Raw genomic sequence first — 25,000 nt, forward strand, 5'->3', positions numbered from 1 at the left:
CAGCTAGAGGAGACCCCACCTATCTACAGCTAGAGGAGACCCCACATATCTACAGCTAGGGGAGACCAGGATAAGCCCTATTTCACCAAACGGTGGCGTACCCCTTTAAGTTAAGTCGTCGTCTTTGACCTGTACAACATGACATCATGACTTTGTGTTATCTGGACGCATTTCGAGCTATCTGCGTGTATGTCTACGCCTTGATATGCGGGACCTGATCCCCGGTCTCCTGGGTGAAGGTCCTGTGTTGTTTGACCCCCCCAACCGACCTCCCTATGCAGATTTTCGCCCTTTCATACTACTCACTACGGCAGTGGTTCTCAAACTTATTTCAATAATGTTCCCCCTCTGAACAGTTTTTTTAAGCCATGTACCCCCTAACCAGCGCAAATAGTTTTTGGTTGAAAAAAAAAATTAAGTCTATATATAGAGAGGAAGAATACAGCAATGTTAGCGATAGATTTACTAAACAACAGCAACATTTAAATGCAGATTTTTTATTTTTTTTAAACAAAACCTTGGGAAAAGACGGTAGAAAGAAGGAAAGGAAGGCAAGAATAGGTCGGAAAAAAAACACAGTAAGAAAGAAGGCAACACTAGGGCGACAAAAAGTGACAAAAAAATTAAAATATGCGACAAACTTTGAAAAAAAGAGAAAAAAAGGCAGTAGAAAAAAGGAAGAAAGGCAAGAATAGGTCAAAACAAACGACAAAACCTTCGAAAACAGGGACAAAAATAAAGACCATAGAAGTAACTACAGCTTTGTAACTGAAAAACTGTTTGCAAAAAATGTCACGTTATCCCCTGCAGTCCTTCAGAGTACCCCTAGGGGGACACGTACCCCCTGCAGTCCTCCAGAGTACCCCTAGGGGGACACGTACCCCCTGCAGTCCTCCAGAGTACCCCTAAGGGGACACGTACCCCCTACAGTCCTCCAAAATACCTCTAAGGGGACACGTACCCCTGCAGTCCTCCAGAGTACCCCTAAGGGGACACGTACCCCCTGCAGTCCTCCAGAGTACCCCTAGGGGGACACGTACCCCCTGCAGTCCTCCAAAATACCTCTAAGGGGACACGTACCCCCTGCAGTCCTCCAGAGTACCCCTAGGGGGACACGTACCCCCTGCAGTCCTCCAAAATACCTCTAAGGGGACACGTACCCCCTGCAGTCCTCCAGAGTACCCCTAAGGGGACACGTACCCCCTACAGTCCTCCAAAATACCTCTAAGGGGACACGTCCCCCTGCAGTCCTCCAGAGTACCCCTAAGGGGACACGTACCCCCTACAGTCCTCCAAAATACCTCTAAGGGGACACGTACCCCTGCAGTCCTCCAGAGTACCCCTAAGGGGACACGTACCCCCTGCAGTCCTCCAAAATACCTCTAAGGGGACACGTACCCCTGCAGTCCTCCAAAGTACCCCTAGGGGGACACGTACCCCCATTTGAGAAACACTGCTCTACAGCATCAATTCACACGCAATCGCAAGGTAATGTAAGTCAATGGAGGCCAAACGGCGTTGATAAACACGCTAAAAAGCGAGTATGCGTCTTGATAACACGGCAGTAATGGCGTCCGGATTGGCGTGTCAGTCCGACCTGTAGACATACATCCGACTTACCGAGACTGAAACCGAGACCGCGTCCGAGAAGACGACGAGCTGAACATTCACCGTGTCCGCAGCGTCCTCGTGACCTCACGGAGCGGGAGCGTAACGTGTTAGCCGGCGTGCTGCCGACGTTTCGCCGTCAGCTCGCCGGCGACGAGGCGCCGGGCCTCGGCGAGCCGGCCGGTGTTTCTCACACTGTCCTCTGCTCTCAGATGGCGCTCAGCGCTCCGCTGCTTTGCCCGGTAAACCCTCCAAGCGTGGTAAGACCCAGAGGGGCCCACACAGAGACCCACACCCTAACTCTGGCTTCTAACACACACACTGGCAACACACTGGGGGCCTGGCACACACACCCCTTTGTTCTGCACTAACACGTTTTTTTTTTTTTTTTTTTTTTTTTTTTTTTTTTTTTTTTTTTTTTTTTTTTTTTTTTTTTTTTTTTTTTTTTTTTTTTTTTTTTTTTTTTGTGTGTTTTTGTTGTGTGTGTACGTGCTGGTGTTGTGTGTTTGTGTGTGTGTTGTGTGTGTTGTGCTGTCTATGTGTTTGTGTGTGTTATATGTGATATGTTTGTTGCCTGCCTACGTGTGTGTGTGTGTGTGTTTCGTATGTGCATGTGTTGTGTATTGCTGTGCCTGTGTGTGTGTGTGTGTGTGTAATGTGTGTGTGTGTGCGTGTGTGTGTGCGGTGTGCGTGCGTGTGTGTGTATATCTGTGTGTGTGTGTGTGTATGTGCGTGTGTGTATGTATGTGTGTGTGCGTGTGTGTATGTATGTGTGTGTGTGTGTATGTGTGTGTATATGTGTGTGTGCGCGAGCGTGCGTGCATGTGTGTGTGTTAATGTGTGTGCGTGCGTGCGAGTGTGTGTATATGTGTGTGTATGTATGTATGTGTGTGTGCGTGCGTGTGTGTGTGCGTGTGTGCGTGCGCGTGTGTGCATATCTGTGTGTGTGTGTGTGTGTGTTTCTTTTATCTGACCTCAGTAACCCTCTGCATGGTAATGCTTGATACTGGGTTGTTCCCACCCTCCTCCATATTTAAAAAAAAAAAATCACTCGAAAACAAAATATGAGAAATGCACACGTCACCGTGTTGTTGAAGAGGAACGATGGTAAGTTATGTCACAACGCCAGTCTGACTCATCACCATCAGACAGCCAATCAGACGGGGCGACATGTTCTATCACTGGAGCGAACACACGCTGTAGGACTAACCTTGGCAGTGACACGTGATTGTGTATTTAATGTGTGCTCTGTGCTGCGTTGTCGCATGTTTTAATTCACTCACGACTTAACCAAAGAGCTCTTTGTCTTAACGGGTGGTTGTTGGATGTTGTTGTGACGGACGTTGATACGATGGAGAGTTAACGGGAGCTTTTCGGGAAGACGTCGGTACGGAGAACACAGTCCTGGAGAAAAAAGACACCAGAGAAAGAATCAGCAGCTTATCTCTGGAGATGGAGCCTGGATGTCCCGAAAACGTTAACACAGGCTCGCCGTTAGCCAGCGGGCACTGCTAGACTCAACGAGAAGCAAATAAAATTGAGGGAAATGTACTATTTTATTAGAATTTGGGTGTTTAATTCAATTGTATAGCATTTGAAAAAAAACTAATGAAACAACGTTGAAAAAAGTGAAAAAATGTTGCAGAAAAAAACTCAACAAAAACATTGAAAAAGGTGACAAAAAGAATTGGGGAAAGCGACCAAATAGTTGTAATTTTAGACCCAGAAAAACAAAACGTTGAACACAAGGGTTAAAGTGATGGTTCGGAGTAATTTCACCCTAGGGTCCTTTGCACCATGACCTCGAGCCAAACACCCCCCCAGAAGCTTTTTTCACCTGGGTCTAACATTGGGAGAATTAGCTAGAGTAGCGTTAGCCGCTGAATAGCTTAGCGCGGGGCTAATGGATCCAGTGATGTATCTCGTTAATGACCCCACTAATAATGCCCGAAATGATACCAAACTTCTACACTAGTACATATAGGTTATGCACTCATAAAACGATGGATTGGAAAGTTTGTAAGTGATATAAGTTCAGTCCTTCCAGAAAAATGCAGTTTTTTTGTGATTGTTGCGGCACGTTTTCTTAAAAAATGTGATGGAATATGCTATATATGATATTTATGCAATTTGATGCGATGAAATTTTGGGAACTTGCAAAAATTGCGGTTTGATGAAAAAGAGAAAAAAAATGTGATTTTCCTTATCCTGCTTATGTCACATCATAACGTTCCCATGGCAACAGGGGCTAAATGCTCTTGTGTGAAGTAAACAACTTTTTTCAACTTTCTGCTAAGATACAGTACAGGCCAAAAGTTTGGACACACCTTCTCATTCAATGTGTTTCTTTATTTTCATGACTATTTACATTGTAGATTCTCACTGAAGGCATGAAACTATGAATGAACACATATGGAATAATGTACTTAACAAAAAAGTGTGAAATAACTGAAAACATGTCTTATATTTTAGATTCTTCAAAGTAGCCACCCTTTGCTTTTTTTATTAATAAGGGAAAAACTTCCACTAATGAACCCTGACAAAGCACACCTGTGAAGGTAAAACCATTTCAGGTGACTACCTCATGAAGCTCATTGAGAGAACACCAAGGGTTTGCAGAGTTATCAAAAAAAGCAAAGGGTGGCTACTTTGAGGAACCTAAAATATAAGACATGTTTTCAGTTATTTCACACTTTTTTGTTAAGTACATAATTCCATATGTGTTCATTCATAGTTTTGATGCCTTCAGTGAGAATCTACAATGTAAATAGTCATGAAAATAAAAAGGAAACACATTGAATGAGAAGGTGTGTCCAAACTTTTGGCCTGTACTGTATATTATGGGACCTTTTTTGCAACGAAAATGCATGGATTATGAAATCATGCAAGCCCCGCATATTTTGCGCGGAAATCTGCAATTTATGCGGCAAAAGTGCGCCGTATTTGAAAAGAAGCCAATACTTTGGTGATGATTATGCATTGAATTATGCGATCGCATAATCGCATTTTTCTGGAGGGACTGGAATTTGGGTGTTTAGTTAAATTGTATAGCATTTGAGAAAAAAAAAATGAAGCAACGTTGAAAAAAGTGAATAAATTTTGAGGAAAAAAACACTAAAAAGCGTAGAAAAAAAACTCAACAAAAACATAGAAAAAGTTGACAAAAAAATTGCCAAAAACGTTGGGAAAAGCGACCAAATAGTTGTAATTTTAGACCCAGAAAAACAAAACGTTGTACACAAGGGTTAAAGATCACGCTGCGACGAGATATAATGTGACGTAGCTAATGTGGCTTTGATTTAATTTATTCAGAAACATTGAGAAGCTTTATTGACATCCAAATTTAATATTTTGTGACCATGGGGGAAGCGCTCACAACGCTTCATTGGCGTGACTTTGAGTGAGTTTGTAGTTTCACCACAAACAGCCAGTGTACTCACACTGACCGTGGGATTTAAATACTTATATTATTATAATGTTATTATAATTATTATGTTGTAATAATAATAATAATAATAATAATAATACATTTAATTTATAATGCACTTTTCATCAGAGATCTCAAAGTGCTACAGGTTAGAGATAAAAACTAAATTGCTGCTTCGTGAAGAATTGAACCCAGTTTGCTAGATGAAGGTCCATTATCGCTGCCGTTTTATTGTCATCTGCTAATTTATTAACGTAAACCACGCCTAAATCTGATTGGATGGTTTAAAATGCCTCCTGCTCTCCATCACGGTGTCTCTGATTGGTCTACCGATGCTCCTGTTAGCTCTCCAGTCCAGCGGAGGTGGGGGGGGGTGGGGGAACTGAGACTCTGAAGCCAACATTGACACGGATGTAAATAATATAATAAGATATAAATACTATATAAATACTACTAATACTAATATCTCAGCCTTTACAAAACAAATAACTGGGATGTGACATTACCTCAGCTGTTCTGTCCCCTCTCCTTCCTCCACCCCCGGCTGAAGAGTCTCCTTTCCTCCCAACTCCACTCCTCCTCTCATCCCTCCATCCCCTCCTCTTCTCCTCATGTTAACCCCATGGCTCATCTGTTGTTTGTTCTCTCTCTCTCTCTCTCTCTCTCTCTCTCTCTCTCTCTCTTCTTTTCTTCCCGTCTGTGTAGGCAGCCCGTTGAGTAACTTCTTTGACGTAATTAAACAGCTTTTTTCAGACGACAAGATCAACTCGTCCGTCTCCCCCGGCGCTCCCGCGGCGCCTAGCTCCCCCGCCAAGCATGCCCCCGGCAGCAAGCCCGGCCAGCCCCCGCCCAACGACTCTAAATGCCCCCCCGGCAAAGACAAAACAAAGATGGCGGCGGCGGCCGGCAACAGGACACAGGAACAACCTTAAGGAGCGCTAGCTGTTGCATGCCTAGAGAGAGAGAGAGAGAGAGAGAGAGCAGTGATGAGGTCATTAAGGCGGGACAAGGACCCTCGAGTTAAACTAATCTACTTTTGGCCTATACATTTTCTACCGTATAATGGGAATGGCTATATCAGTTTTAAAGTTGATCAGTATTTTACAATACGTAGCAAATGTAGCTAATGTTGTCCCTACCTTTTGTTGTCCCTCTGTGTGTCCTCTGCGGGTCTTCTTTTTCGGTTGGGGGTGTGTGTGTGTCCTTCCTCACATGTGTGATGGCTTGACTTGTCTCTGCCACCAGGGATCATCCATAATAGCTATTAGCTCTGGAGACCGAGCGACAGCGAGAGAGTCTGAAGAAAAGAAAAGAAAAGAGGAAAACCCTTCCCTCTCCCTCTCCCTCTCCCCCCCCCCCCTTACTCCCCCCTCCATCCTCCCTCTCTTCGAGTCCTTTCTCCGGGCCGCATCAGTAGAGTCCACTACGGTCCAGACCAGACCAAACATAGAGACATCTCGTAAAAAAGACAAAAAAAAAAAAAACAGCCTTAAGACAGTGATGTTTGTCAATCTACACACACGTATCCCACCCCTCCCTCCCTCCCTCTCCTCTCCCTTCTCCTCTCCTCTTTTTCTCTTTCTTCTTAACCCTCCCACATGTACATAAGAAACACACGTACGTACCGAACGTACTGCTCAACGCAAAACATGACGCGGGATGTAATGACTTGGCACACGCTGACAAACAGGAAGCAGGAGCGCCGGCAGCAGCAGGACGCAGACACGGACGAACGCTGGCTGGATTGTAATTCCTTTTAAAGCCGTTATTTCTCCGTGAACGGCAAGATCTCTCAAAAACTGTTTCTGTAAAATGGGTTTATTAAAAAAAGTTGCCCATAAAAAGTATGATAAAGGGGGAGTGGAGGCGATATTACATAAATGAATGATCTATTCTGTTGTACAGATTCAAATAATGTTCCGTATGTACAAAAAAAAGTGTAGTTTGTGACATTATGTTTTAGAGTTGTGTTGCCATATTTTTAATTTTTGTTGTTATTTTCTGTCTGTGCAGGCCCGGTCACATCCAGCGTTTATTGTCCATTTTCCAGCCTGGCCCTTTTAGTGAAGTTGAGTCTGACTGTCCTGATTAGATTTAGATTAGATTTAGATTAGATTTTTTTTTTTTTATTGATCCCAAAAAAAAGGGAAATAATGGTGTTGCAGCAGCAGAAATATCAGACACACAGCACACATACAGAGTATACATTAAATAATAGGAAACAATATACATTAAATAAGAATTGAATGCTACACGAGCAATATTTAAAATATATACAATTTGGAAATAAAATGTACAACTGATTCAACAGATATAGATAAAGTTAATGTGCAAGTTGGGGAGTAAAAAATGTACAACTGTTCTAGAACAATACGTTTTTGCCGAGTCACTTCGTGGTGTGAGCTAGCCTCGTGAGAGCGTCCTGATCTGGCGAGCTCCAGTTTTCCTCTCGCAGATCAGTCAGATCTGAAATTTGGAGCCGTTCGCCAAAACGACCGACCAATCAGCGTTGGTTTTTGAGGCGGGGTTTAGGTGCGACGCCAACGAGAAGCGACTGTTCGGTCTAAACAACGTTGCGGCTTCCACGGATGAGATGAGCGTAGCTATCGCAGCAAGTTTTATCTGAATTAGAAAGTATTCCTTTGGAGTCTGGAGGCTTTTCTCGGAGGAAAAGATATTTTTGCTCTTCTCCAGACTGGTTTCGGCCAAGAGTTTGATCTGATTGGTTGATTTGGCCCGTTTATCACCTACTATAGGTGGTGATAGACAGATGGTTTATCCAATCAGCTAACCAGGATTTTCGCCCCCTTCCCAAAAGTTCTCCAACGGAAAGTTCCCAGATGGATATGCCGAGCAAAATGCGAAGCGATCCACCTGGCGGAGTCAGGTTAGGTGTGACCGGGCCTTTTTCCTTTTGCACTTTTGACAAGTGAGTCAGATTCTGGGTTCAGTACGAAAAATGTCGTTTTATTATAAATTTTTTTTCATTATAATTTTTTACACTATCGAACTGCTGTGTATATTTTTGTACTTCATTGTATTTTTGTCATTTTTTTCCCCCCCCGTTATTAATTTATTCTCAGTTATTTATACGAAAGATGTAGAGAATGTTTCTTAACGTTGAAATTATTTAAGGATATTTTTGTCATGTTTAAGTTATTCGATCGAAAAAATGTTTTGTGAGCGTTTTGTTCGTTTCTTTTTCTCTTGACGAGAGAAACCTGTAATATATACGTTTGGGGCTGTGGGGGGGGGTGGGTGGGGAAATAATTTTACCGTAATTTAAGAATGTAGACGTAGCCTCTGTGAGAGGAACAAGCCCTTTGTTGATAACTGTCTCTCCTCCCTCTCTCCCTGTGTGTATGATGACTCAGATCTCACCAAACACTCGTTCTGTAAATAAGCCGAGTTTACCGACATGCTTATTTAAAAAAAAAAAAAAACCCAAGGGGATTCCTACTCTTAGCTTTGACCGTGTACGGTTGTTTGCATGTTCAGCATTCGTCTTTTCTTTGCATGTCGTCGTTGGAATTGTTCTCCCGTTTCCCCTTTTTCTCTCCACACTTATTTATGTATTTATTTTCTTTACGTGCATTTGTTTTTAAAGGACAAATCCGGCGCAAAATGAACCTAGGGGGTTGATAACAGATGTGCACCGAGTCGACCGTTCTCTGGGACATGTTTTCATGCTAATCGAATGTGACCAGTTGTAGTGCAAACCGCTAATTAGCTTATAAACAGTCCCTCCAGAAAAACGCGATCATGCGATCGTATAATTCAGCGCATAATCAGCCAAAGTCTGCATATTTATGCCGCATAAATTACCAATTAAATATGCGGAGCTTGCATGATTTCATAATCAAAAAAGTTATGAAGTGAGGTAATTACGCGACGTGAACATCATCGAAAAGCAGGGTGTTGGGGGGGGAATCACTTTTTTTTCTCTTATTCATCAAATAAATCAGTTTTCGCAAGTTCCCGCAATTTCATTGCATAAAATTGCATAAATATCCCGCATATTCCATCGCATTTTTTAAGAAAACGTGCCGCATAATCAAGGATTTTTGCCCCGCAACAATCGCAAACAAACTCTGGAAGGACTGTATAACGCTAGTCGTCGGGGCAGAGGGTAAAGTAAAACGAAATCTCTATTTCTACACCACTAACAAGGCTCAAAATATCACCACACTTCACCGGTAGCATCATGAGGGTCCCTACATGTAAACACAAGCATTGAGAACTTTGTAAGTGTACAGACAGTTTATTAAAAAGATAGTTCATAAAATATCTTTTTTTAAGATAATTTTTCAGGGCATTTCCGGCCCTGGCCCACTGCGTCGAGGAGTAAACCTCTCTATACGGGCGCGCGCTCTACCAACTGAGCTATCCGGGCGCCCATAAACTATGTATTTAATAAACTGTCTGTACACTTACAAAGTTCTCAATGCTTGTGTTTACATGTAGGGACCCTCATTATGCTACCGTGGAAGTGTGGTGCTATTTTGAGCCTTGTTAGTGGTGTAGAAATAGAGATTTCTTTTTACTTTAGCCGATAAGCTAATTAGCGTTTTGCGCTAAAACTGGTCACATTCGATTAGCATGAAAACAGATCCCAGAGAACGGTCGACTCGGTACCCACGTGTTATCAACCCCCTAGGTTCATTTTGCGCCGGATTTGTCCTTTAAGTTGCCTTGTTTTATATTTTGCTTCTCTTTCTTTTGCCGCCTTCTTCCTCCCTTTTGATTACTGCGCTAACGCGCAGTAACCGTGCAATGCATCCTCCTTACTCATCCTCTCAAAGAGGGAGCTCTCTGGCGATCGGGTCGCTCACCGGCTAGGGTGGGTGTTGGGGTTATCAGAGAGAAAAATTAAAGCAATACCTTTTAATTGTTTTCTACTGGGGGGAATCCAGAGCACACAGAATGGACTCGGAGCGCTACTACTGAGCAGGATAACCACTGGCAATGTATTCCCTTTGTGATGTTACTGTGAACAACTTCAGTGCTAAAGGAAATAAATCTGTTGACTTTGGAGCTGTGTGCACATTTGTTTTTGGGGCTTATCAAGATGTTTATTCACAAATATACATGTACATATTTTACATATTCAGAGAGTTGATCGTCTGCATACGGCTGCAGAGGATTTACATTACAGATGTCTTCCTTAAAACATGCTTTTAATGGATAAAAGCATCAATATTCAAATAATAATAATAATAATGTAATTTATGGCATCACAGCTTATAAAAAAAGCCCAAGGCGACGTCTTCATGTTACTTAGTTAGTCCGACAAACGGTCAAAGAAACTGATAAACATTTAAACAGACAGAAATTTCTCGAAGTGAAAAAAAAAAATGCAACCAGAACTTTTGTTAATTTTACTTCATAAATGACTTAATCAATTATCAGTATAACTGATTTCTTTCTTCCTGGTTGCAGGAATGTTCACTTGTGTCAAGATTAATAAATAGCATGAATAAATTCTCAAAACAAGGGCTGCACGATATGAGGAAAATATGCAGAATATCGCGATGAGGATATTACTCACGATAAATAAAGAGATATTAAAGTGTACTCAGTTCTGCTGCTGTCAGTATTCTGCTAAAATACGACAAACTGTTGAATTTAAAACAAATAACCTTTTTTATTGAACTAATTGAAATTTCATTTAAATATAAAAGGCTGCACTAAATAAAGAACGACAGTTAGGGTCCCATCTTGTCCCCGCGCAGCGCAAAGCCTGACGTGAGTGTCTCTGCTAGTTTAAGACCGACGCAGCTGTCAGTTTCCCGTCCAGCGTCCACGTCGTTTAAATAGCAAATGCACCTTCTGGTCTTACAGGGAGGTGTGTTCAGGTGCATTCTGGGCGTGCTGGTCTTACAGGGAGGTGTGTTCAGGTGCATTCTGGGCGTGCTGGTCTTACAGGGAGGTGTGTTCAGGTGCATTCTGGGCGTGCTGGTCTTACAGGGAGGTGTGTTCAGGTGCATTCTGGGCGTGCTGGTCTTACAGGGAGGTGTGTTCAGGTACATTCTGGGAGTATTGCTATCTCGAGGCAGTGGGAAGTGATGGCACCATTGACCAACAAAAACCTGGTCTAAAGTCAATAACGCAGCATTTCATTGTTATTTTAACAGAGCATTAGTAAAATGCTCCTAGGCTCGTGCACAGCGCGTGCACACTATGCTTGTTACACACACAGGGACGCACAGCAGCACACACACACATACAGAAGATTACAAATACAAATATTACGGTGCAAATCCTCCATCATAACAGCAATGCTCCAAGGTCCAAACGCGCCTGGCTTTTAAAGGGAATGGGAGATGATCTCTGATTGGTTGATTGCATGTTACGCCCAAAACACACCTATGAATCAGTGAAGACGCACAACCATGCGCCTGGCGCACTTTCGTACACGCCCTGAATGCTTCACGCCGTGCGCTTAGATCATTTAAATAGGGCCCTAAGAGTAACAAATAATGATGTCGATGTTAAATGAAAATGTTACATTTTAAAGTGCAGTTTTCTGCTGATATTTTCTTTTCTTTCTTTCGCGATGTGTTTATTGCGCCAGTTGATATTGCAATGACGACAAAAAGAAAGATATTGTGCAGCCCTAGTTAAAACAGTCTGTTATTGATCTACATCAGGGGGTCTTCAATGGTTTTTAAGCCAAGGACCCCTTAACTGAATTAGAGCTGGAGCAGGGACCCCGTACTACATATATTGTATAAAATGAAGTTGCATATTAAACTGGGCCTACAATAACGTGTACGGTGGCCTAAAGCCTTTATTCATACCTTTTTACTGCATGGAATACTAAGCTATTAAAATAATGATTGTCAGCATGATTTTATAAATTATCTTTAAATGTTAAACATACATGTGGCTCAGTGAATCCTTAGAGGTGAACTGTATCCGTGGATGGCCTTAGGGATTACCTCACCTATAGGCCAGTAAGCCTATCATCAGTGGGGGTTAAGACATTTTCATTTTTGAAAAAACTTAACATAATTTGGAGGCCCTACTGCAGAGAATCTGAGGACCCCCTTAGAGGTCCCGGACCCCCTGTTGAAGATCTCTGATCTAAAGACTGACAGTATCCATGGCTACTATTCCCAAACACACACACATATATATAACCCGTGTGGCTGAACGCAAGCGCAGCGTAGCGGCTGCTGCTGCGTCCTTTTCTACTCTCGGCACGCAGAGTGCAGCGTGTAAAGTCTGTGGATCAACGTGGCCTCCAAAACCTCCAGGAGCACCGGTGGATCCCGGTCTGGGGCGCCCGCTGCCGGGCAGAGCGCCTCCCGGCCGCCGGCGCCCAGCAGCAGGCGGTGGAAGTCCTCGCCGTCCAGCAGCCGGTCCAGGTTCTGCAGGAAGAATCCTTCACAGAAGCGGCAGAGCTCGGCCGCTCCGTGCTGCTGCAGAGACGCAAACACACGGAAAGGTCCTCAACATTTCAGTTATAAACCAGTGGTGGAGTCTAGTTTTTTTGTAGTGAATATTAGAGCTGCCTCCGCTTAGTCGATTAGTCGACTAATCGGTGGTTTTGGTCTTAGTCAACTAAGATTTCTTTAGTCCATTAGTCATGTCTGATGCGGTTTTCATGCTGAATGACTTATTTCCAAGAAACGTACGAGCTCATCTCTGGTAAACACAAGAATTAAAGTGGTGCTTTTAGCACGACTCTTTGCGGAGAAACTCAGATTTACAGATCTGTCGATTAAATCAACTCATCGATTAGTCGATACGATTGAATGAGTGTTAGTCGAGTAAGAATTTCTTCAATCGAGCACAGCCCTGGATATATTCATGAAAAAGGACAAGTTTGTGAACGGGCAAGCCAGATTTTGATAATGAAGAACTAAACGTGTTACACACTGGGGCTTTAAGGGGAGCGGTGTTTTAACCCAAACCACAATCTCTTTTTTCTACTCTTAACTAGTCGTTTTGGTGACTGAACGTAACTGTCGGCGCCGCAGGACGCTCCCCTTCTGTCGGTTAACCCTAACTGTAAAGGCCGCTGTGTTTTTGTACCTTGGCGGTGTGGTAGAGGCTGACGGCGTTGTCCAGAGTCAGACTCTGCGACAGCTTCATCTCGCAGCAGCGCTGCAGACCTCGCAGCTGGAAGAAAGCGGCCGCTGGCAACAGCTACGGAAAAAATAAAAACAGCCACAGCACGATTAATCCCAGTCTGAGAAAAAAGCCTTTATTAAAATGAAACATTAAAAGAGATAAATTAAGAGTCAGACATGGGCTGACCCTGATTTCTAAAGAGAAAAACCCTCATCGGGTGGCTTCTAACCAGAACTAATAACATGATTCCTCACACGGTGCAGCCCTTGTGAAATTGGGCATTAACGATATCGTCTCATATCGATCGCAGGGCCCCGAACTGAATCGAAATCGTATCGTGACAGATTTCAGCAAATATCGCGCCGTCGTACAAAGAAGCGACATAACATCGTGTGGTGATAACATTTGGGATTTACACTTCTAGACTACAGCTGAGTGGTTTTTACCTGCAGGGCTTCCGAGTACGAGACGGCGAGTCCCTCCGTTCCTCCGCAGTACAGAGACTTCATCATCATCTGCAGAATAAAACACACTTCAGATAAGATCAGATCAGATCAGATAAGACCAGATAAGATAAGATAAGCCTTTATTGTCTCCTATAGGAGAAATTCATCTTGGGCATTCAAGAGAACGAAATGGCGACACATTGCGCACAAACCCACAATAAACATACAGTTAATCTACATAGAAACATAACCATACATTATCTCATCCAATGCTTCAATGAGCATCTAATAAACCTCACACAATACACACACACACACACACACACACACCTTTCCTCACAATCACAGAAGAACAGAAGCGAACCCACCCACTAGGGTTGGGCGGTAATACGGTATACCACGGGGTCTTAAAAATAACAACGGTATCAGTTTCAATACCTATAAAAAAAAAATGCAATGCACTTATATAGGAGACAAGGATTAAATATTAAATATAATTGATGTAATTATGTGTAAGTTGTTCTGTTATTATTGTTCCAGTATTAGTGTTTGGTGTTCAGTTTGTGAACGGTGCACAAGCCAACAGTTTGGTGACGCCGTCTGAGCCTTAGGTCATCATTTTTATTAGTCACGGTAATACCGTATACCGCGGTAAAATAGGGAGGAGGTTTGACGGTATCAACATTTGGATACCGCCCAACCCTACCACCCACAACACATCCTCCCCACCCTACATTGCATCCTACCCTACATTGCACTTAATTTTGATAATGATTGCACATTTCCCGTTAGCTCATGCTGTGTATTGCACCAATACAGTCAAACAGCCCTCCGTCACGTTCGCACCCGAGCACAGTCCCACCTGGAAGCTGCTGTAGGTCATGTGACTGACGTGGATTATGTTGTCGGGGGAGTCGCAGAGCATCTGTCGAAACCTGACGCAACAAAACACACATCAGAGTTTGATTATTATTATTATTATTATTATTATTATTATTATAACCTTTATTTATTCGGGGAGGGCCATCGAGAGCAAGCTCTCTTTTCCAATGACGCCCTGATTAAAGCACAAAAAAACTATCAGATCATAAAACAATACCCAAATTAGAATATGTAAAAAATAATGAAGGAGCAATCACAAAATTACAGTACATACAGTGCTGCTCATAAGTTTATGAACCCATGTCAATGTTGACTAAAAAGAGGAATAAAAAAATCATCTTTTGGAAATTGATGTTAGTGCCTTAAAGTGCCCATATTATGAAAAAAATCACTTTTTCTGTGATTTGGGGTGTTATTTTGTGTCTTTGGTGCTTCCACACGCATACAGACTTTGAAAAACATCCATCCATGGTGTTGTGAGTGAGATCCGGTTTCTGAATGTGTCCTGCCTTCAGTCTCCTGGTGAGCTGGTCAACATCTGCACGGCTTTCTACGTCACTAGCCGAAACGAGGGGCCTAGGGAGCTAACCGTTAGCATGCTAGCTCGTTCTCAATGGCAAAACACTGCTACAACACACAGGAATTCACCCTAAACTACAAAATAAATTGTATAGAACTACTTCCATGTCCCTGTTCTGCAGGTATTCCACGCAAAGTGTGAAGTGCGTCCTCGTTTAGAAGAAGTCTCCCGGCTAATCCGGCCTTGTACTGACTGAAGTTGGAGAAACAGCTAGCTAGCTCATGTAGTCCTTACCTAGCTACTGAGCATGTAGTCCTTACCTAGCTACTGAGCATGTAGTCTTACCTAGCTACTGAGCATGTAGTCCTTACCTAGCTACTGAACATGTAGTCTTACCTCGCTACTGAGCATGTAGTCCTTACCTAGCTACTGAGCATGTAGTCTTACCTCGCTACTGAGCATGTAGTCTTACCTAGCTACTGAGCATGTAGTCTTACCTAGCTACTGAGCATGTAGTCTTACCTCGCTACTGAGCATGTAGTCTTACCTAGCTACTGAGCATGTAGTCTTACCTCGCTACTGAGCATGTAGTCTTACCTAGCTACTGAGCATGTAGTCTTACCTAGCTACTGAGCATGTAGTCTTACCTAGCTACTGAGCATGTAGTCCTTACCTAGCTACTGAGCATGTAGTCCTTACCTAGCTACTGAGCATGTAGTCCTTACCTAGCTACTGAGCATGTAGTCCTTACCTAGCTACTGAGCATGTAGTCCTTACCTAGCTACTGAGCATGTAGTCTTACCTAGCTACTGAGCATGTAGTCCTTACCTAACTACTGAGAATGTAGTCTTACCTAGCTACTGAACATGTAGTCTTACCTAGCTACTGAGCATGTAGTCCTTACCTAGCTACTGAGCATGTAGTCTTACCTAGCTACTGAGCATGTAGTCCTTACCTAGCTACTGAGCATGTAGTCCTTACCTAGTTACTGAGCATGTAGTCCTTACCTAGCTACTGAGCATGTGCGACTGACAACAAAGATGTTACAGAAGTGAGATGTCTCACTCTGTAGCTAAAACAGAGACCTGAACACAGGGTGAAAAGAGGAGCTGCAGCAATGTGCAGTGTTTTTTTAAAATTAAACCAAGTAAACCTATTCTGGTACAACCTCTAAATACAATTATGAACCTGAAAATTAGCATAATATGACCACTTTAATTTAAAAAGATTTGAAAAAATCCAACCTTTAAGGACACCAATTTTCTTTGTGAATGAATAATGTATCGTAAATAAATAAATAAATGTTCTTCCAATACAGTGGGGGGTTCATGTTGCAGTTGTTTTGTAAGTTGTTAAAAAGTACAAGTGAAAATTGTTAATCACAACGAAAATAACTCAGCAATGTAAGCAGACGAGAACAGCAGGGATGATTTAACTCATTAAGTCAGACAGACCGTTCAGAAGCAGACATCAGCAGCACGCGGTGGGCGAAGAACGGACGCCCGTCCACCATGAACGTCACATCCGACATCTCGCCGTTGTTCAGGAAGTGAATGTCTGAGGACAGAGAGACCAAGGGGGGTAAGCTTTGCTTCAGAACTCGAACCTCCTATGGCTCCATTTTGATGCTACAAAAGCCATCACCTCCCGTTAGCATCCCATTGACTCCCATTCATTTTGGCGTCACTTTGACAGTGAATAACTTTACATCTGAAGCGTTTAAAGACTCTATTTGTCCGTTGTTTATTTCTAAAGAAACACGACAATGTATAAAAGGCTCCATTACCTTGTAGCTCACGTTATGGCTCCGTAGCAGACGCTTTTATAACAATATGCTAACGATTGGGTCATAACCACGAGACTTACTGTCGCACAGTAGAGGAATTACCGTATAGTACAGGAGAAGCTCACAGGCAGTTTGGACTTCCATTATCTGTTTAGGTTTAATGACTAATGTTAACTAGCATGTTAGTGATCAGTAATTAGCCTGTGCCTATGTCAGAAGACTTAACACTTTCAGACAGGTTGCTCACGTCAGATCTACGTCTTCAAGCTCAGTTGGAGGCTGCTCAGTAACGCTCAGCCAGCACCGGGAAAGAGACTTCTAGTATCCTTCACTGGTCTCCGTCCAGAGACACGAGACCTGGTGGTCCATTCTATATAAACTGTCTATGTGTGAAATCCTTCAGGTGTTTGTCGGATGTAGAAAAGGATGAGTTGTTGCGCGGCTGTGATGCGTTACCCAGCTGTGTGGACAGGGTGACGTCCATGGGCGGGACGGCCGGGACGGGAGCGCCGCCGTAGCAGTGAGAGAACACGGACGCCAGCCGCTTGGTTACCACGTAGTCCTGCAGAGGAAAACACAGCATGACAATCCAGACCGCTCGCATGTCATCAAGTCGAATACAGGCCTGGAACAATTCTTCAAAAAGGTCCTAAGGCACATGTGTCAAACTCAAAGGCCCGCGGGCCAAATCTGGCCCCTTGCAAATTTTAATCCGTCTCTCATCAATCATCAGTTTAGGTTCACGCAAAAATTGTTGGCTCACCTAGTTGTGCACCAAACCAAAAAGACAGGAAACTTTTTTTCAAACTGCAATCACGCAAAACTCAAAGCAGATTCGCCGTACCTTGCTGGCTTCCAGCATGCTGAACATGAACGGGATGCCAGTGGAGAGGAGCTCGGGGCTGTAGTCCTCCACCCCGATGGACGGGAACTCTGTGAGGAGGGAGACCGTGACTCTGTCCCGGCACAGCTGCTGGGCTCTGTGGAGAGACTCCAGCCAGCTGTGGAGCCTCCAGGGAACACCTGGACACAGCAGGACAGGGGAACAACGCAGCTCTGTGAATATCAATATGAAGTGCTGGTTGTGTTTTCCTCTATCTACGTTAAGAACATGGGGATGACTACAGCATCCTTTGGTGATCAGTTACATACGGAACAATATACTGCTCTTTAGAGACACACAACAGCAGCTCTTACAGCTTCACACACGCTGGAGAATAAGCTGCGAGAAAGGTATTGTTGTTTTGCATTTTAGAAATGAAATGTCACAGCGTGCACACTGCATTTCTTTGTGACTTTTTGTTATCGATGAAACGTTTAACCGTTAATTTTGACCGATCAGTTCAACAGTTAGAAAGGATATTATTAAAGTGCTCATATTATGCTTTTTGGCTTTTTTCCCTTTCCTTTTTTGTGCATGTGATAATGAATATGAACTTCTGCCATCAGGAAGATGATTCCGTGTGCCGAGATGTAAAACAAACAGACTGAAGTTAGCTTTTATTCCAACGTCTATCTAGCTGCTGAACTCCAATAGTAAGTCTTAGCACGACAGAGCAAAAGTGCAATAAATACACCAGCACTTTTTGCACTTCACACTTTAATTATTACAGTTACTACTTAAAGGAACACGCCACCGTTTGTTGAAATAGGGTTATTCACCGTCGCCTCTATATTTATATAGGTGGCCAAACACATTTTTGTCTCAGTGCATGCTAGAGGTGTGAATCTTCACTGATCTCCCGATTTGATTTGATTATGATTATCATGTCAGCGATTCAATTCGATTCGATATCTCGATGCATCACGATGCGTCAAGTACATGTTTCTATCAAAGCCATGTAGGATATTTAATTCATAGCTTTTCAAGCTTCAAAAACCAAACATTCTGCAGTGCTCTGATACTAAATAAATTGGATACATAAAACTATACAGCACTGAGCACGTGGCACTTCCTGAATGTGCAACGCATACCAGAATATGTAAACAGAAATGTTGTTAGGCCTACATTAAATTGTAAACAGAAATAATGGATTATGGCTCGGATGATTATAGATGCAGCATCGTCCATGTCCACGATTCGATGCATCGATTATTTGATTAATTTCAACACATGTAGTTCATGCATTGTCTTAGTCCTAAGAATGGAATCCTATGTTGCCGGATAACATGTAACCTAATTACTTCTTGTGGCCTGCGTATACACAACGAGTAGAAATAGCAATGCAGATTAAGACTAGACGATTTCCTAGGCAGATATTGACTTGGGACTATATTGGGTGGAAGTACAGCCGAAGCACTGCTACTCATGCGCAGAGATATCACAGCAGTGGAGAGAACCAATCAGCATCCGGTGAGGAGCTACGGGCAGCTACGACCGTGGTTTAGGTGTGTGTGATGGCCGCTACTGTTCGGTCAAAACTAAATGTAATTAGAGACAAACAGAGAAGTAACCCCTGCTCATATCCAAACTACTGGACTACTGCACTGGATGTTCAGCAACCGAAATTATTCGGCTGAAAATAGCACAGAAGAAATGTAAGTTATATTGTGCTTTGTTGGTATAATTTCTGCTGGAATGTTAAAAAGAATGTTCAGTGTTATTATAATATTATATATTTTTAAATTGTAGTTTGGTAAATGATTATTTTTCTTTGGAAAATCAAGACAAGATAGTAAAAAATTTGCACAAAAAAAAATAATTGGGGAAAAATGCAAAGAAACCATGTTTGGTATTTGGCCAAGTATTTTCATTTCGGTGCATCCTGAATCCAAACAGAAACGTTGATGAGTTTGACGTCACCAGCTCACCCATGTCTCTGATCTCCATGGTAACGTCCAGGTAGCCGTGCTCGGCGCTGTAGTAGGCCGCCTGCTGCAGGGCTTTCATCCTGGCTTTACACAGCCGGGGAACAGGGCTCAGGGAGTCAGGAGCTGGAGCTTCCTGGTCCTCTTCTTCCTCCTTCTCCTCCTCCTCTTCCTCCTCTTCCTCCTCCACTCCTTCAGCCAGGATCTCCTCCAGAGAGAGGATGTCTTCTTTCCTGTGCTGCGGCTGAAGCAGCAGCCTCCTCAGGACGTTCCTGTAGGAGACAGAGAGAGAGAGGGAGGGAGGGAGGGAGGGAGGGAGAGAGAGAGAGAGGAGGGAGGGAGGGAAGAGAGAGAGAGAGAGAGAGAGAGAGAGAGGGAGGGAGGGAAAGAGAAAAAAGAGAAAAAAAAGAGAGAGAGAGAGAGAGAAAAAAAAAAAAAAAGGAGGACCGGTGAGGCTTTGTGTATTTTGTTTCATGCATTTTACATAAATGCTTTTGTAGTTGCTGCTCCCAAAATTTGGAACCAGCGGCCTTTAGATATCAGATGTGCTCCGTCCATCACTTTTTTTTCTCTTTTTCATCAAACCGCTTTTTCAAATTCCCGCAATTTCATCGCATAAAATTGCATAAATATCATATAGCATATTCCATCGCATTTTTTAAGAAAACTTAATAATCGTAATCAAGGATTTTTGACCGCAACAATCACAAAAAAACTCCGCATTTTTCTGGAAGGACTGTAAATATAGGCTAAAGACACATTTTTACTCACTGGCCTATTTAACACACTAATCTCTCATCTGTTGTCTATAATTCTGTATCTGTAAATGGCTGCACGCTGTTGTCGTCGTCGGGACGTTCTTTTTGTGTTTTCTCTGTACTTTAATTTTACATTTTAATGTTCTTATATACAGCAACGTGGGGCTTATTTTGTACCGCACTTTGTCATCTTAAGCTGTGCTTAAACAGCTCTAAAAATAAACTTTACTTATTTACTTACTTACCTGCACCACCTGTCTATACTTTGTATATCACATCGCACTTTTCTGCTTTATTTTGCACGCAAACTGCATTTCGTTGTCTTTGTACTTGTACTCCGCACAATGACAATAAAGTTGAATCTAATCTAATCCAATTTACATGTCCAGGGGTTGAATTTTACCCTTTTCCCACCCCACTAACATCTGGCTTTTGTGTTCAGGGGGAAAGGTTACAATCCGCATTTATTCCCGGGACAAACAACTGTGCAGTTGGCAGGGTATTTAAAGGCTCAAGCTCCAGTAGGCAGTGATACAAAACAGGACACCCGGGTAGATACTAGGGGTGGGAATCACCAGAGGCCTCACGATACGATATCATCACGATACTTCTGTCACGATACGATATTATTGCGATTTTAAACATATTGCAATATTCAGCGATATATTGCAATTTATTACCTTTTTTCCAACTTCCAAAAAGATCCATACTTGGTGTCTGTGTATCGATACAGTATTGCCACGGAAAATATCGCGACACTATGCTGTATACATTTTTCCCCCCACCCCTAGTAGATACTAGGGATGCACCGAATCCAGTATTCGGCTTTGGATTCGGCCGAATATTGGGCTTTTTGACGAACCCTACGCTTTTGCACTAGGCTGGTCGCTGTAGTGACGGCGCCGTTGATTACTGGAAGGTGTTTATGTAGGTGGAGCGTTTAATGCAGCAGGCTGTGAGGAAGTGGACATGGAACTGGTGAGCAGAACAAGTTGTTGTTTGGCAGTACTTTCAGTCAAAAGAAGACCATTCAAGTCCAGCTACATGTTCAATCCGTTCAATGCTGATTGTTCTGGTGGTGGCGAAGACCCTAAACTATACACAACATGGCCGCTGTTACAACATTTGGTACGAAACATCTGAAAGAATACGAGTTGTGCACGAAGGAATCTCCAGACAGCAGCCAGAATGCAGCAACTTCAGGCAAAGGGAGGACACAGCTATGAACTTGGAGTATGATTCGGTATTCGGTTTTGGATTCAGCAGAATCTTAACCAGTGGATTTGGTATTCGGCTGAACCTCAAAAATCTGGATTCGGTGCATCCCTAGTAGATACGCCAATTGTCTGCCCTTCTCCGGCACTATGCTTTGACGAGCTTCGGCTCGGTCTGTAACTTCTGTCATCTTGTCCACAAATTCTGCCCGTCTCCTCCCAAGCAGCGCTCAAACATTCAATTAGTTTGTTAGTCTGTTTGGTGGGAATAAGGGGAACTGACATCCTGGGATTTTCTGGGGATTCTCGCCAAAGTGTGTTGATATTTCCTGGGAAAAATACCTGTTGGATCCTGGGATATTATTCAGCACGTCAGTACCTTCGTGTGCTGAAGAATTTTGTATTTAATGCAACCGTCATAGTTACAGTCAGACTTTCCTTAAATGTATGTGATATAACTGGATCAAGTGGTTTCTTCTTATTACTTTTATTGCTGAAACGGAAGCTTACAGTTCCTATTCTTTTTGTTATGATTCTAGTGCTCTAAATGTCTGGATAAATGTCTCACCTGTGTCCGTGTGCTGCTGCATAGCTGAAGCAGTTCATGTCCTCATACAGCGGGGATGTCAGTGAATTCCCATGATGCACTCTGAGCAGAGGGTCTGCTCCATGGGTGAGGAGCAAGCTCACCATCTCGTAGTAACCTGAGAAGATTTTGATGGATATATTCAAGAGAGAGAGAGACATCATCTGAACCTCAACATGTACCTGTCTGTGTTGCATGTACATGTACTATTATTTCAAAAGAACAAATCAAAATGTAGGCAAACTGAAGCATACTTTGAGCAAAGATCTACGTTATTGTTTTGTTTGGCAAAAAAGTTTGCCAAAAAGAAAATAATGGGTTACAACTAGGGATGTCCCGATCAGCTTTTTCCGCCCGCGATCACGATCCAATTTCCAAAATATTGAATATTTGCTGATACCAAGTCCCGATGCGATACTTGTATTTACCAAGATAACAGAGCTGCACACTTCTGTTTACAAAAATAACTAAGTAGACAAAGTAACTAAAAGATATCTTCAGCTTAATACATTAAACTTAGTGCAGCTAACATTTTTGTAAAACTCACAGTAAACGTAGTTTACTCACGTAGTACTCACTAAGTATGACGTTGCATGCTTAGTTTTTAAATGCAAGTGGATATTCCCACTCCCTATTGCACGTTCTGCCAACCTGAACAAACTGGAACTTTCCTGCACATGGTCTGGGAGTGTGAACAGGTCTGGGAGTGTGAACAGGTCTGGGAGTGTGAACAGGTCTGGGAGTGTGAACAGGTCTGGGAGTGTGAACAGGTCTGGGAGTGTGAACAGGTGCATGAGTTCTGGAATAAAACAACATCAATAATATCTGATGTGATAGGATGTCAAATTCCTACTGAACCGATTGTTGTGTTACTTAATGACGACTCTAAATTACACCTGCTTGGGAGACAGAAGAAAATTTGGCTAGCCGGCTCAACTGCAACCAAGAAAATGACAGCTCAGCGCTGGCTCCTCCTCCACTCGCTTTGTATAAAACAGTGGTTGGTGTATTTTCTAGACATAGTTATGCTGGAGCTCTCTACAGCAAGGATTAACAAAGCCAAGTCATCTACTATAGACCTATGGAGAAACACAGCAAAAATGTATCTTAAAAACAAAAAATGCAAGTGGATGTTGGACTGTTTTGACTTGCTGGTTTAAAAATAACTCGTCCACACTGCTGACATTTTAGCCATGTTAGTGAGTAATGCCAAGTTACTCGCAAGTTAACGTTCTGCCGCAAATTGTGCTAAGCTGACGTAAATGATCGGAGTAAGTTCACCGACATATTTAGGAGATCCAGAGGTGATATGATTCCGGTGTATAAGCTTGTACAGGGAATATATGATGTAACAGGACCCCTTAACTTAAGAGAGAAGCAGGGACCCCCCTACTAAATATATTGTATAAAATAAAGTTGCATATTAAACTGGGCCTACAATAACTTGTAGGGTGGCCTAAAGCCTATACATTTTTGCATAGAATACTAAGCTATTAATATAGCCTAATAATTGTTTTAATGTTAAACATACACATAAGATGGACTCTATCTGTGGATGGCTACCTTAGTGACACTTTACATATGGGCCAGTAAGCCTATCATCAGTGGGGATTTATACTTGCTAATAATATGTTGGAGACTTTAAAATTTAGGAGAATTTTTTTTTTTTAAATTTACTATAATTTGGAGGCCCCCCTGCATTGACTCAGAGGACCCCCTAGGGGTCCCGGACCCCCTGTTGAAGATCCCTGCAGTACAGAGTCTGTCCGTGTGTTGTCAAAGATGTGATTTATGTCTATGGAGCAAACCCACGGAGGTCTTCCCCACCAACACACCTGCAGCAGCAGCCAGCTGGAGCGGCGTCTCAGCTGAGCTCTGCTGAGCGTCCAGCTGGGCTCCTCCCTCCACATCTGCTCCGGCGTCCAACAGCAGCTGGCAGCAGGATGACACCACACCGTCACACATCGCTTACACCGACCGGCTTCACTCAACAACTGGCTTAGCAGCATCTTCCTCTAAGATTGTAGTCACGGTTTGTAAAGAAAAACTATTTTTTTTTTCAACCTGGACCCTGTTTTCCCAAGTGACTGATGGGAACAACATTTTTAAACTGTTCCACTATTAAGTAAAATCCCTGCAGTCCGCACCTCTAATATACATCCACTAAAAGTTCTGTTTTTGCCGCTGACAGACTCAGATTATTATTCTAAGTGTCTGACAACATTATGAAAGGATCCCTACAGAGATAGACCTTTTAGTTAAAGAGTAAGATCCTTTTAGTTTAACATGAAACAGCCCCGAAATCACCATCACCAAACTACAACAGACTCCATGTAAATAATCAGGACTTTTAGCGTGTATAGAGCCAGCATATCTCCACCAGACTCCATGTAAATAATCAGGACTTTTAGCGTGTATAGAGCCAGCATATCTCCACCAGACTCCATGTAAATAATCAGGACTTTTTAGCGTGTAGATAAACCGCCGTATCTCCACCAGACTCCATGTAAATAATCAGGACTTTTAGCATGTATAGAGCCAGCATATCTCCACCAGACTCCATGTAAATAATCAGGACTTTTAGCATGTATAGCGCCAGCATATCTCCACCAGACTCCATGTAAATAATCAGGACTTTTATCATCGTAAAACACACTTCATTCAAAGTGGACAGAAACTAAATAAAACCACCAAAAGCCGTCTTGGTTCATCTTTCCACTGTTCCAACAATCACCACTCTGGTTAGGTTGAAATAAACCCTTAATTCACCCATTTACATGTGGAGATATGCTGGCTCTATACACGCTAAAAGTCCTGATTATTTACATGGAGTCTGGTGAAGATATGCTGGCTCTATACACGCTAAAAGTCCTGATTATTTACATG

The 25,000-nt window shown here is 42.8% G+C and overlaps 1 protein-coding gene and 1 pseudogene across 1 annotated transcript in view; one reads left to right on the forward strand and one right to left on the reverse strand.

The window, feature by feature from the left end:
* LOC120556521 overlaps nucleotides 1-6,508 on the forward strand; it is a 193,140-nt pseudogene extending 186,632 nt beyond the window's left edge.
* A 4,864-nt stretch (nucleotides 6,509-11,372) lies between these two features.
* LOC120556093 (ankyrin repeat and BTB/POZ domain-containing protein 2-like) overlaps nucleotides 11,373-25,000 on the reverse strand; it is a 46,474-nt gene continuing 32,846 nt past the window's right edge. Inside the window, exons 8-17 of the mRNA XM_039795483.1 lie at nucleotides 23,950-24,046; nucleotides 22,097-22,232; nucleotides 19,560-19,828; nucleotides 17,593-17,771; nucleotides 17,205-17,310; nucleotides 16,417-16,519; nucleotides 14,423-14,495; nucleotides 13,561-13,629; nucleotides 13,076-13,189; nucleotides 11,373-12,459 (exon numbers count right to left, since the gene is read on the reverse strand). Of these exons, the coding sequence (XP_039651417.1) occupies nucleotides 12,229-12,459; nucleotides 13,076-13,189; nucleotides 13,561-13,629; nucleotides 14,423-14,495; nucleotides 16,417-16,519; nucleotides 17,205-17,310; nucleotides 17,593-17,771; nucleotides 19,560-19,828; nucleotides 22,097-22,232; nucleotides 23,950-24,046 (1,377 nt within the window). The 3' untranslated portion in view covers nucleotides 11,373-12,228. The remainder of the gene's footprint in view (nucleotides 12,460-13,075; nucleotides 13,190-13,560; nucleotides 13,630-14,422; nucleotides 14,496-16,416; nucleotides 16,520-17,204; nucleotides 17,311-17,592; nucleotides 17,772-19,559; nucleotides 19,829-22,096; nucleotides 22,233-23,949; nucleotides 24,047-25,000) is intronic.

Source organism: Perca fluviatilis, chromosome 3, assembly GCF_010015445.1.
Source record: "Perca fluviatilis chromosome 3, GENO_Pfluv_1.0, whole genome shotgun sequence".
Taxonomy (NCBI): Eukaryota; Metazoa; Chordata; class Actinopteri; order Perciformes; family Percidae; genus Perca; species Perca fluviatilis.